We start from the raw sequence: 14,901 nt of genomic DNA, 5'->3' as shown, positions 1-14,901 counted from the left end.
ATTTCCTCCTTGGCATAATACAGTATACATAGCTGGGTGAATCTTAATATAGCCAGCTGGCCCAGTGGATTACGCACTGGTCTGGTGTTTTGCCACTCACTCACCATAGGTTCAAACTCCACTGGCTCAATGCTTTAATACAGCCTACTACCGTGAGCGGGTCGAGCCGGATTACCGTCCATTTCCAATTGGTTAATTGCTCCCCCATTGAATATAATAATAATAATAATTATAATGCGACCTTAAGTCTCGTACATACATGCGTTCCAATTACCGAATCAGTGAAAAAAAAATAAAAAAAGCTGTAAATTCGAGATTGAAATGGCGTATTAAAGACGCCTGGCTGGCTTAGCAGGGGCACCCTTTCTTCAAAACTAGCTACTGAACAAGCTTCTATTGGGACGATGTTTCGCACTGTGGAGATCTTTGTAGAGCCTTGTCCAAATCTTGTTCTGCACCCTTTGACCTTCAATATCGGTGGGTTATAACAACTTCAGAAATGGTTTTGATGAACACGCAGATAACGTCATTGAGGCAAGACCTTTAGGTGGCAAGCGAGACCTTTAGGTAGCTTGAAATAAAGGTTGGACGGTTACGGAAGTGGGTGTGAGTTAGACCTGCCTGTCATGGGCCAGTAAGGCCCACTGCAAGTCATCCTTCATTCTTGTAGTCTTGTGTATAACGTACGTTCCTTATGTTTTGTATCTCAGAGCTTCTCCATATTTATCCGGTCTCTCACATCGAATGTACGCTCCAGTATGTACCCATTTTTTTCTGGATTGTCTTAGAATAGGTTAATGTGAGTTGACTTATGTTAACCTAATGTAAATTAATTTACACTTATCGCTTGAACGTCAAAAACGAAATAATGTTTGTCAGGAGACAGAACAAGTGTTTCCTGACGTGGGGCTTAGTCATATATCGATGACCCACAGCTGGAGCTTTTGGGTCATCTGCGGACGACTTCCACTGGCTTACTTCACCTCTTTAAAAATCATGGTTATGATTATAACTGTTAGGAGAACTTAGCTATGTAATGAAAGACAACGGTATGGTCAACTTTTTTCAAGTTGGGAAATTAATGTTGATACTACTACTACAACTACTACCAATAATAATATTATATAATAATAATATGTAATAATATATAATAATTATTATTATACAGGGAAAACTATTTCTGTACGTGGGAAGGGGAGGGTAGCTCAGATTTCTTGGAGTAAGAGCCCTTTAAGGCAGATGCTAAATCATACTCGAAATTCCACAAATACAAAAAGCGAAAAGGGGCAATATAAATACAAAGAAATAGATTCAAGAAAAGAATGAATGGGTTGGACTCCTTAATGCTGCCGAAGGGCTCTTAATAGAGGGAATTGGAGCTCTTGCTTCTCATCCCTGAATTGAACTTGATTTAAATTCCCCCTTCATTCCATCAGCGCTGTTTGAAACCTTTTAGGTTTAGAGCTTCCCCATTATGGAATATATTTTGTATAATTTAGGGAAAGAAAACACTTCAAATTTTAATGACTGATCATGTATTTTTCCAATCTATATTTCAACATAAAAATCTTTTATCCAATATTACAAATATCACATTGAGAGAAAAACTTGAAATTTTTTTTTTTGAATATTTTCTCAAAAAAAAAAATATGTTAAGACATTAAGGCACTATTTATCACAATTTTAAATATACTTTTCGATAAAACATAAATTTTAATACCTGGAGGTGGGAGACTGTCGAACAGCCTTGGGCCCCGGACACTTATTGTGTTTTCTCTTAGTGTACCAATTTAATATTTAATAAATCACAGCTGTCATATTGGTTAAAATTTTGATTAAAATTGCCTATTTAGAAAATTATAAGACGTCAGGTAATACCACAAATAAAGCACTGGAAGAATATCCTACTAATAACTAGTAAGTCGAAGAGTGATCTTCTTGTAATAATTAATTTTAATGAAAATGAGAAAGTACAATACATTTGTTATAAAAAATAATTTTGATAAATTAGTTAAAAAGTAGTATATTCATTGTAAAAATAATGTTCATTAATTATGTAAAAAAAACAGGGAATGTTAGTTATGTAAAAAAAAATGTGTATATTTAAAATATGTTCAGAATTGTACGGATGCAATAAGTTTTGTGTGTGTGTGTGTGTGTGTGTGTGTGTTACAGTATTATGCATGACTTAAAGGCTAAATTCATACAACAACATTACTATATTAATAAGGTTTCAGTCTGATGCATAAATGGTCAGAAAAATATAAAAAATCAAGTTTTATAAATAAAAAGGCATAACAAGGTTGAGAAGTGCCAATCTGTATAAATTATGCATGTGGCTCAGGACGGAGATTGCTAAGTCTGTTACACCACTACCAATAATTTCGACGGTGAAGTGATAATAATAAGAGTAATAATAATAATAATAATAATAATAATTTAAATGCAATAATAATTATATAAAAGTTTTTATGTATCAGGGTATATACACCGAGAATTGTGTATCTCAGTGTACATACACTGAGCGGTGTGTATATCTCAGTATATATACTTCTAAATGTGAATTTCATTGTATATACACCGAGAATTGTATATCTCTGTATATACACCGAGCGGTGTGTATGTATCTCAGTATATATACACAGGTGTGTGTATATACTTCTAGATGTGAATCTCATTGTACATACACTAACTGTTTGCTTTAATCCCAGTTGTAAGTAATATTCTTAACTGGTTGTGTACAGGTGACATGGAGCCTTAATGACCTTCGTGTAGTAGATAGACTTTCGACCCAGTAAATTGTTATTTAGATTTATGAATTAATGAGAAGACGAATTCGGGAAATCAATTAATCAATACTCTTAATTTTATCTCTGTTGTCACCTGATTTCAGAAATTGTTTTACGAAGCTCTAAAGTGAATGCAACAATACCGTGGCTGGAACAATTCACAAATAACCCACAATACCGTAGATGGAACAGTTCACAAGTGAAGAACAATACCATGGTTGAAACAGTTCGCAAATAAACAGCAGTACCGTAGCTGGAAGAATTCACAAATAACCAACAATCCATTGGCTGGAATAATTCACAAATAATCCCCAATACCGTGGCTTGAACAATTCACAAATAACCCACAATACCGGTGCTGGGACACTTCACAAGCCCACTTTCTGGACAGAGACTATAGGCAGGTTTCGTTCCGTTCAGGATCATTATTAGTTTGCTCACGGTTAAGGACGGAACGAAACATTGTCTGTACTTTCCTCTCCAATGTAGATTGTTTCTGAAGAGGCTCCGAGATGAGGCTTTGAGTTCTCAGTAATAAAATAAATAGTTTATAATAAAATACCTCATAAATAAAATATATTGTATTTTTTTAATTACGTCACTTTGTAAATTAATTTGGGAGACGTTAAGGGCTTTATTAAATTTAATTTGTAATATCCTTAAAATTAAAGGAGAGAGGGTTGGGCGTTAAGGTATGTATATATATATATATATATATATATATATATATATATATATATATATATATATATATATATATATATATATATATATATATATATATATGTATATAGGTATGTATATATATATGTATATATATATATATGTATATAGGTATGTATATATATATATATATATATATATATATATATATATATATATATATATATATATATATATATATATATATATATATATATACTATTGTGCCCACGAACGAGTGGTATTAATCAATAACTACACTGCGACTAGCCAAGGACTCGAACCCATGCTGCTTTGACCTGCCTCATGGTGGCCAAAAACTCATGACGCCTTAATCCACCTCAGACCTCAGACGTCGATGGTGCTTAGAAGCCTCACTAATCGCCGTCGCCGACACAATAGAACGTAACACTGGAAACCGCAAAATTTCAAAAACATTAGCATACATGATACTTAAGCACCACCAACCCAACAACAACACAAGAGTCACATGATTTCATCGTCCACCCGTCCTCATCCCAACATGGCATTCTTCAGGTCACCATGCGTCACTCACACCTCACTCTCCGCCTATATATATAATGTCTTTCTACCTCTGTATGTTAGAAGTGATCAAGGTCCCAGGACCGAAACGTTTTCTAATAAATATGTTTGCTTACACACACACACACACACACATATATATATATATATATATATATATATATATATATATATATATATATATATATATATATATATATATATATATATATATATATATATATATATGGTGAAAGTGTTTCTTTTTTGGGTCATCTGGTTTGACTCAAGAAAGTGGAGGTTAGCTTCAATTCCTTCAATCAAAAGCCTCGGGAATGGATGTTACAGGGGTGTGATGTTTAGGATCACGGTAAGACTAGCCAAAGAAAACGGTTAATTGAATGAGTACAAATTCTTTGAGAGGTTTGCAAATTTTAGGTATTCGATATCATATACATTCGGGTAGGTTGGTTAAAGTGCAAAATTTAATATTGGAATATTAGCAGTTTGAGTAATTATAGAGACGAGTTCCTGGTGTTTTTTGTTATATAGTTTTCCAACGTTAAGTAGGCTGTGGAATGGAGGTAGTTATATTTTCGGCCTATGGGGAAAAGTTTTTTTTTTTTTTTTTTTTTTTAACTCCCCCCAAAAAGTAATCTAACCTAACCTAGAGTTATATCTCCTAATCTAGGTTAGAGTTGGATATTTTTTTATTAATTTTTTTGGGGTTACTATATATATATATATATATATATATATATATATATATATATATATATATATATATATATATATATATATATATATATATATATATAAATATATAAAATTCCCATAGACCCAACATATGTGTCTTCATTGCACTTAACGTTGGAGAATTTACATAAAGTTTCGCTAAGCTCAAAACACATGGACCTCATCTCTGTGTTAGCCACACTTTGGTATCAACGGTTTTCCTTGAAGAAACGGGGTTATATGCAAGGTGTTTCACCCGTAGGAGGCTTCGAGTTGGTACTCCAGTAGTTGTAACCGTCTTGTTTGTATATTGTGTCTGTAGTACCCAATAACTTGGGGCCTCATGCTCGTAGGAGGCCCCGAGTTATTATTTACTACAGACGCAACGTACAAACAAGACGGTTGCAACTACTGGAGTACCAACTCGAGGCCTCCTACGGGTGAATTATTATTATTATAATCAAGGGGGAAGCGCTAAACCCGGAGGATTATACAGCGCCTGGGGGGGGGGATGTGGAAGGCATTCAGGCTTAATTCGGGGAACTGGAGCATAGATCCAATTCCCTAAATCAAGAGCCCCTCACCAACATCAAGGAACCTTCCTTGAGGGGTCCTACGGGTGAAACACCTTGCATATAACCTACGGTTGTAACAACTACGGGAGTACCAACTCGGGGCCTCCTACTCGTAGAAGGCCCTGAGTTATTGTTTACTAACAGACACGGTATACAACGAGACGGTTGCAACTACTGGAGTCCCAACTCGGAGCCTCTAGCGAGTGAAACACCCTGTGTATACCCCATTTCTTCAAAGAAAATAGTTGCTACTATTGGAGCAGCAATTCGGGGCCTCCTGCGAGTGAAGCACCCTGTATAACCAAGAGATGCATATCTGAGTATATACAATAAAACGTGTATCTGGCAGTGTATATACGATGAGTGTACTTTAATCCTTATTATTTTAAGGATTCACAAATAACCCCCCTGCACACAGAGATGCTTATGACGACGTTTCGGTCTGACTTGGATCATTTGCAGGTCACACTGCGACTGATGTCAGCTTAGCTGGCAATTTTGTCATGCGATGCGACCCACACCAGTCGACTAACTCCCAGGTACCCATTTTATACTGATGGGTGAACAGGGACAGCAGGTGTCTTACGGAAATACGTCCTAATGTTTTCCAGCTGTACCGGGGATTCGAACTCCGAACCTCATTGTGTGAGGCGAGTGCGCTAGCGATCCAGCAAGCGATGGACGGTAACTTCGTCATAAGTTTCTCTCTCTTATGTGCGGGTTAGTTATGCATTGTTCCAGTCACAGTATTGTGCATTTTTTGGTGATTATTTTAAGGATTAAAGTAATCTTGACTGGTGGTGAACAGGTGAAATGCATCCTTTGACCCTTGTGTAGTTGATAGGCTTTAAGCCCAATAAATCAACATGTAGGCTTAGAGTATAGGAAGATGGGAGGGTAGTGTACATTGTAAGGATACTAGAGTAATGTTCACGGAGAAGCACTAATCCCGTAGGAGTCACAGTGCTTCAGGAAATGGGAGGTATTAAATTTGACCCAAGTGAAAAATTAGTTCCGATTCCTTGGATCAAGAGCCCTTCCCTTAAAGGGGTAAATTTGGAAGAGTTCCCTTGACAATCCCCATCAACAACATACCTCCCTTCAAGGTAGGCAACCTTAATACTGAAGATCTCTTGATCCGAGGGTTTAAACTAACCAATTTTTCTCCGTGTCAAGCCTATTATATCTCGCTCCCTCAGACAATGTATGACCCCGATGGGTTCTGCACTTCCCATGATAATTCCTTGACAATTCTTTCCCCGCGTTGCAAGCTTGCATGATCAATAATGTTAGATAAAAGGACACATGTGCAACCAGTGCTATATTTTATCTTGACAACGTTCCGCTCTCCAGGAGCTTTGTCAAGCCGTTACGACTTTGTCAAGGCCGTAACGGCTTGACAAAGCGCCTGGAGAGCGAAACGTTGCCACAATAAAATGTAACTTAGTTACACATGTGTCCTTTTACCAAACATATTGTCGGTGTTTCTACCAACATTAATACATGATCAATAATGTCAACAAATCCATTTTGGTGACATGCTCTTACTATAGGGAATAAGTGCCTTAAAAAATCAGCAGATGGCATCCTTGGCATGTTACTATTATTTTCAACCTTAAACTGTAAAAACATCGGTAAGACAAGTAAATCCAGAAAGAGAGAGAGTAACAGCATTCTAACTTACAAAAACACCTCCAGGAACTATCAATTATCGTTGAAGCATTAAGTGTAAATAATAAGAAACAGACAAAAACGAAATATATAAATAAACCTAGAAACTAGTTAAACAACACATTAACTACCAAGAATTATAATAATGCAAGTTGCTCTGCTGTAGTAAGAAGTTGAAACATCTGATCCGTGTGTGTGTGTGTGTATATATATATATATGTAGCCCACTTGTTATCTATGTTGTTTTACTCCATATTGTATTCTTGTCGATGTATCTTGTTTTTAAATAAAACATATGTAGAATATATAGGGGTGGAAGGAGAAAATTTTCAAACAGCTTCAGGGAGAACCTCGAGTTTTACCTGAAGCAAGTTTATTCTTTTCTCTGAGGATGAGGGTCCCCAGAACAGTTCTAGAGGAGGTACCTCCTTATATACATACATACATATATATATATATATATATATATATATATATATATATATAGATATATATATATATATATATATATATATATATATATATGCAAAACACCCACTCTGAAAGAATAGAGAAATTCCAAGCGCTGTCGTGACTACTCACATTATCAAGGAACTTGATAATGTTCCTTGATAATGTGAATAGTCACGAAAGCGCTTGGAATTTCTCTATTCTTTCAGAGTGGGTGTTTTGCATATATATATATATATATATATATATATATATATATATATATATATATATATATATATATATATATATATATATATATATATATTATGCAAAACAACCACTCTGAAAGAATAGAGAAATTCCAAGCGCTTTCGTGGTTGTTTTGCATATTCTGAAATCACCTGTTTACTGTGATCTTATTGCATATATATATATATATATATATATATATATATATATATATATATATATATATATATATATATATATATATATATATATATATATATATATATATATATATATATATATATATATATATATATATATATATATATATATATATATATATATGTCGTGCCGAATAGGCAGAACTTGCGATCTTGGCTTAAATAGCAAAGCTCATCTTGCCATATAGGACAAGTGAAAATTTGTGTATGCAATAATTTTGCCAAAATCATTCTGAACCTAACGAAAAAAAATATATTTCACTGTGTTTGTTTAGTATTAAATTACTGTAAACAAATCTAAAATATATTTAATTGGGTTAGGCTAAAATAAATTGTTCTTGTTATAATAAGGTTAGGTAAGTTTTCTAAGTTCCTTTTGGTGCAAAATTATAAATTTTTACATCAACATTAATGAAAAAAATAAATCTTTAAACTTACAAGAGAAAATTTTGGAAAGGACTTAATTTTAAATGAGTTCTTGCTAATTGACCAGTTTTACATATTCGGCACGACACACACACACACACACACACACACACACATATATATATATATATATATATATATATATATATATATATATATATATATATATATATATATATATATATATATATATATATATATATATATATACTAAGTTCACAGTAAACAGGCGATGTTGCAATACGAAAAAATAGTGAAATTATAAGCGCTTTCGTGATTTCTCATATTATCAAGAAATATTTCTTGATAATGTGAGAAGTCACGAAAGCGCTTGTAATTTCACTATTTTTCACTTTGGTTGTTTTGTACATATATATATATATATATATATATATATATATATATATATATATATATATATATATATATATATATATATATATATATATATATATATTAAATCTGGAGTATATTAAATCTGGATTAAATCTGGAGTATCTGAGAGAGTTAGAGCAAAGGAAGGGGTAGCAGTAATGTTAAATGATCAGTTATGGAAGGAGAAAAGAGAATATGAATGTGTAAATTCAAGAATTATGTGGATTAAAGTAAAGGTTGGATGCGAGAAGTGGGTCATAATAAGCGTGTATGCACCTGGAGAAGAGATATAATATATATATATATATATATATATATATATATATATATATATATATATATATATATATGTGTGTGTGTGTGTGTGTGTGTGTGTGTGTGTGTGTTTGTGTGTGTGTGTTATAATACCAGAAGTTAGTTGTAGATGTAGTATCAATAGTGGTTTTGTTAGCTTTAACAACAGTGATAGTGGTAGCAGCAGTATTACAGTACCAGCCTACCTTACCTACTAGGCCTAGCAATAGACGGAAAGATTACCTGAGTCACTTAATGAACAAGAAAAAAAAACTGATGTGTAAAAAAAGTCTTATTATACAAAATTTGTACAGTGGTGAACATTTGAGCTTGGCTTCAAAACACGTGTCATAAACATCTGTTGTAGGCTCACCAGAGCTCACTTATCAGATGTAAATGATCACAGACATAGTAAACACGCGGGCGACATGACCCATCAAACCGATCTTAATGTCCAATGAAGATATACGGCTTGTGGCTCCTGCTTCGTTTTGAGCGTTAGATATTGATTGTGTCCTAGTGGAAGCGCCTGCTGAGGTTCGTCCTCCACTGAAGGCTACTTAAAACTAATCTTAAAATTAACTTTGGGGTTCATGGGCGCCAAATTACAAATGGTAACGTCACGGACTGGCGATCCGTAAGACGAGATGGGGATTCGTGATGCGGCGAGAACCTCGCCGCGGACCGAATTCTTTTCTAGCCGGGGGCCGGAAGAAGTTACTATCGCTTAAAATTCTGGAGCATAGCAACGATAATTTTCAGATATGCGCCTTGTCAGGAAAAGGCGTTTCCTGTAGTACCTTCAAGAATTTCAGGATGAGTTCAGAGGGTAAGATGCGACGAGCATTTGCTAGAATTTGAGGGTCCTCACAGTTGGCCAAACGGATAAAGGTACTCTGGATGAAGTTTACTCGGTCTTCGTCCTGAAGCGAAGAAGTTCCCGCTGAGATGATGGTGTCTCGAGATTCACACTGTGTAGTGACAGGAGAAGACTCGTCAGTGTGATATCCTATGTGCTTCTCCCTCGGCACTCGAGTCATGCTTTTTCTCGCCTTGTCGAACACTAACTGAATACCCTCCATCAGTATCTTCTTTGCGTTGACCACGTCGTGCCTAGGTACCCGGGGTGTCAGATCCACGTGTTGAAGAAGATTCACTAGGCTTCGGGCCTCCTGCTGACTGTCTAAGAGTATTCTTAGGTGCTCTTGGCCAACTCGAGGACCTTGAGTCGATATTAGGTAACGTGAGAGGAGATCGATGTAGTGAACACGTCCTTCCTCGACCACTCGTGCCTCCGTCAACCCCGGCTCAGAGTAGAAAAGCGACAGCACCTGCATCAGTATAGTCACCGTCTGGTCGCTAAAGAATGGAGAGTATGTCACGTAGAAACGCATCATGTACATGAACTGTTCGTGAGAGAGTACTGGACGGATGGTGCTGACTGACATGATGGTAGTCGCTGCTGTGCCGTCGCTGCTTTTCCAGGTGAAGTCTGTGGTGTCCATGAGATGGGCGCCGGTGTAGTAGGTGCTCATGGCCACCGCAGTGTGGAGGAGCTTCTGACGGTCTTTCAAAGCTAGAGTCTTGTACAGCGGCGTGCTGACTAGGAACCTTGCTCGTCTCTGGATGAAGTAAGAGTACATCTTACCCAGCTCCTCCGTCCTAATCATCCGGTCGCTCACTGGTATAGGGAGGTCGAAAGATGAGTTATAGTACCTGTGTAGCTCCTTGATTTCTACGTGGTCTTCACTCTTGAGAACAGATACTGCTTCTTCGCTGAGATTTAAAGGTTGTTGAGGAAGGCTCTCAAAACAGGCAGTAGGCGAGGAGTTCCCACTGTCAATGTTTTGATGATCTTCCACTGGTTCTTTTTTCACTGGAGGGTCTTGGTCATCCTCCGTCCACGATTTTGCAAAGGCTCGAGTGTCTATGCTGTCACTGTTTGAGATGTATCTGGGTTCTGACTTATGACTGGGTGCTGAAGTATGGCTGTTGTAACTCTGTTCTGACTTGTGGCTGCTGACGAAGCCTTGGCTGTGGCTAGCCATAAGAGAGTGACTTGAAGGGCTTAGGGTAATTATAGGTAAATGTCTGTTTTGGCTCAAAGGAATCATGGGTGAATGGCAATTGTGGCTTAGGGTAGTCACAGCTGAATGGTTATTAGGGGCCTGGGTAGTTACAGATGAGTGGCTAGTATGGTTTTGGGGAACTGTAGGCGAAGATCTGGAGTGGTTTTGTGTAGTTACTGGTGAAAGTGTAGTGTGGCCTAGGTTAATCGTAGGTGAATATGTGGTGTGCCTTGGGGTCATGGGTGGCTGCTTAGGGGGACTAGCAGACATTGACGTCTGACTATTGGCATGCCTATCACTAGATCCAGAGATATGGCTTCTGATGAGATTGTTGCTAGTCATATGCGTGTGGCTCTTAGCAGAACTATGGCTGGCCGTCAGAATACAACTTTGAGTGGGGCTTCGTCTAGACGTGGAAGCCTGGCTTCTGCTAGGAGTGGGGCTAGAAACAGAAGTATTGCTACTAGCTGGACCACTCCTGTCTACAAGCTGATGGCTAGCCAGGTACGCTTGGCTAGAAAGACAGCCATGTACATCCAAGGGGATGAAACTAGCAGGAAAACCGTGGCTAGTGGTTGGACTATAGCTGAGGAGAGGACGCGATTTGTTTCCTGAACGGACAAACATCCCACTTGTTTCAGCGTCCCCGAAGCTGTGGACACTCGCAGGGTGGAGACCTTTAATATGACTGAAGGTGGTGTTAGTCCCCAGCGTGAAGTCCTTTCCCAGGAGGCTGGGGTCCAGAGACGGGTTCCTGTTGTAGATGGTATTGTGGCTGTGGAGGCGGTTGTGGCTTCGATCCAGACGGTGGTGGTGATAGAAGGGATCCGTTTGCTGCTTCCCTGAAGCCTCTTCCTCCCGTCTGGCCAACGACACCTCCATTCCGGCGCGCAGGCAGCCGGCGAACCTGCAAATATTAGCAATTCATTACCTGCTGTATCTGATAAGGCTCATGTGGTTTATATATGATAATATAATTAATGTAATAAATATTTAAACAAAACCATAATATCTGAATTGGGGGGATTTGTTATTGTTTATTTTTTCCGATCCTTATCTTTATCTGGAGTTTTAAGAACATAAGAACATAAGAAAGGAGGAACACTGCAGGAGGCCTGCTGGCCCATACTAGGCAGGTCCTTTACAATTCATCCCACTAACAAAACATTTGCCCAACCCAATTTTCAATGCCACCCAAGAAATAAGCTCTGATGTGAAAGTCCCACTCAAATCCAACCCCTCCCACTCATGTACTTATCCAACCTAGATTTGAAACTACCCAAAGTCCCAGCCTCAATAACCCAACTAGGTAGACTGTTCCACTCATCAACTACCCTATTTCCAAACCAATACTTTCCTATGTCCTTTCTAAATCTAAACTTATCTAATTTAAATCCATTACTGCGGGTTCTCTCTTGGAGAGACATCCTCAAGACCTTATTAATATCCCCTTTATTAATACCTATCTTCCACTTATACACTTCGATCAGGTCTCCCCTCATTCTTCGTCTAACAAGTGAATGTAACTTAAGAGTCTTCAATCTTTCTTCATAAGGAAGATTTCTAATGCTATGTATTAATTTAGTCATCCTACGCTGAATGTTTTCTAACGAATTTATGTCCATTTTGTAATACGGAGACCAGAACTGAGCTGCATAATCTAGGTGAGGCCTTACTAATGATGTATAAAGCTGCAGTATGACCTCTGGACTTCTGTTGCTTACACTTCTTGATATAAATCCCAGTAATCTATTTGCCTTATTACGTACGCTTAGGCATTGCTGTCTTGGTTTAAGGTTGCTGCTCACCATAACCCCCAAGTCCTTTTCGCAATCTGTATGGCTAAGTTCTACATCATTTAACTTATAAGTACTAGGGTTATGGGCACTCCCAAGCTTCAGAACCTTGCATTTATCTACATTGAACTGCATCTGCCACTTTTCTGACCAAGAATAGAGTTTGTTTAAATCCTCCTGAAGTTCCATAACATCTACGTTTGAATCAATTATCCTATCTATCTTTGTGTCATCGGCGAATTTGCTCATATCACTAGTAATTCCCTCATCAAGATCATTGATATATATTATAAACAACAACGGGCCCAAGACTGATCCCTGTGGAACGCCACTTGTTACAGATCCCCACTCGGATTTAACCCCATTTATGGACACTCTCTGCTTCCTGTCAGTGAGCCATGACTCGATCCACGAGAGCACTTTTCCCCCAATGCCATGAGCTGCTACTTTCTTTAACAGTCTATGGTGCGGAACTCTATCAAAAGCCTTACTAAAATCTAAGTAAATAATATCAAATTCTTTATTGTGGTCAACAGCCTCAAAAGCTTTACTGAAGAAAGTTAATAAATTAGTTAGACAAGACCGGCCTCTTGTGAATCCATGCTGAGTATCATTAATCAAGCTATGCTTATCGAGATGGCTTCTTATAATCTCAGCTATAATTGACTCTAGTAATTTGCCTACAATTGAGGTCAGGCTTATTGGGCGGTAATTTGACGGTATCGACTTGTCCCCTGTTTTAAAAATAGGAGTTACATTAGCCATCTTCCACATATCAGACACTACACCTGTTTGAAGAGATAAATTAAAAATAGTTAATGGTTCACAGAGTTCCATTTTGCATTCCTTAAGAACCCTTGAAAAAACCTCATCAGGACCCGGCGACTTATTTTGCTTCAGTCTGTCTATCTGCTTCACAACCATCTCACTAGTGACTGTTATGTTACATAATTATCTTCTTCTAGCCCACTGTAAAAATTAATTACTGGAATATTGTTAGTGTCTTCCTGTGTAAAAACTGAGAGAAAATAATTATTTAAAATCAAGCACATTTCATTCTCTTTGTCAGTAAGGTGCCCATAGTTATTTTTAAGGGGACCTATCTTATCTCTAACTTTTGTTCTATAGACCTGGAAAAAACTTTTTGGGTTAGTTTTAGAATCCCTAGCAACTTTAATTTCATAGTCCCTTTTAGCTTTTCTTATCCCCTTTTTAATGTCCCTCTTAATGTCAATATACTGATTCATAAGATGACCCTCACCTCTTTTGATACGCCTATAAATTCCTTTCTTATGCCCTAGTAGATATTTGAGCCCATCCATTTTGGGTCATTTCTATTTGATCTAATTTCTTTATATGGGATAAACGCTCTTTGAGCAGCATGTATAGTGGTCAGAAAACTTGTCATATTGATAGCTCTCTTCGTTACCCCAGTCAACAGATGATAAGTGTTCTCTAAGCCCATCGTAATCTGCTAAGCGAAAATCTGGGACTGTTACTGAGTTATCACTACTATCGTACTTCCATTCAATGCTAAATGTAATTGATTTGTGGTCGCTAGCACCCAGTTCCTCTGAAATTTCTAAATTATTAACAAGGGATTCATTGTTTGCCATAACTAAGTCAAGCAGGTTATTTCCCCTTGTAGGTTCTGTCACAAACTGCTTCAAAAAACAATCCTGGAATACTTCTAAGAAGTCGTATGATTCTAAGTTCCCAGTCAAGAAATTCCAATCAACATGACTAAAGTTAAAGTCTCCTAGAATTACTACATTATCGTGCCTTGTGGCCTTAACAATTTCCTCCCATAGTAGTTTCCCTTGGTCCCTATCTAAGTTTGGGGGACGGTATATCACTCCTAAAATCAGTTTTTCATGCCCCTCTGAAAATTCTATCCAAACAGACTCTGTATGTGTTACTTCAGACTTAATACCCGTTTTTATGCAACAGTTCAAGCGATCTCGGACATACAATGCCACCCCCCCCCCCCTCCCAATACTTCTATCTTCTTGGAACAATTTAAAACCCTGAATATGACATTCCGCAGGCATGTCCCGACTTTTTGA

The 14,901-nt window shown here is 37.3% G+C and overlaps 1 protein-coding gene across 1 annotated transcript in view; it reads right to left on the bottom strand.

Annotated features, from left to right (window-relative positions):
- Positions 1–9,027: 9,027 nt before the first annotated feature.
- The window catches only part of LOC128698494 (uncharacterized), a 72,503-nt gene continuing 66,629 nt past the window's right edge, over positions 9,028–14,901 (bottom strand). Inside the window, exon 4 of the mRNA XM_053790719.2 lies at positions 9,028–11,946. Coding sequence (XP_053646694.1) covers positions 9,729–11,946 — 2,218 coding nt within the window. The 3' untranslated portion in view covers positions 9,028–9,728. The remainder of the gene's footprint in view (positions 11,947–14,901) is intronic.

This window comes from Cherax quadricarinatus, chromosome 88 (assembly GCF_038502225.1).
Source record: "Cherax quadricarinatus isolate ZL_2023a chromosome 88, ASM3850222v1, whole genome shotgun sequence".
In the NCBI taxonomy this organism is placed as follows: domain Eukaryota; kingdom Metazoa; phylum Arthropoda; class Malacostraca; order Decapoda; family Parastacidae; genus Cherax; species Cherax quadricarinatus.
The sequence above is the reverse complement of the archived record's forward strand: the minus strand, read 5'-3'. Positions and strand labels throughout refer to the sequence as shown.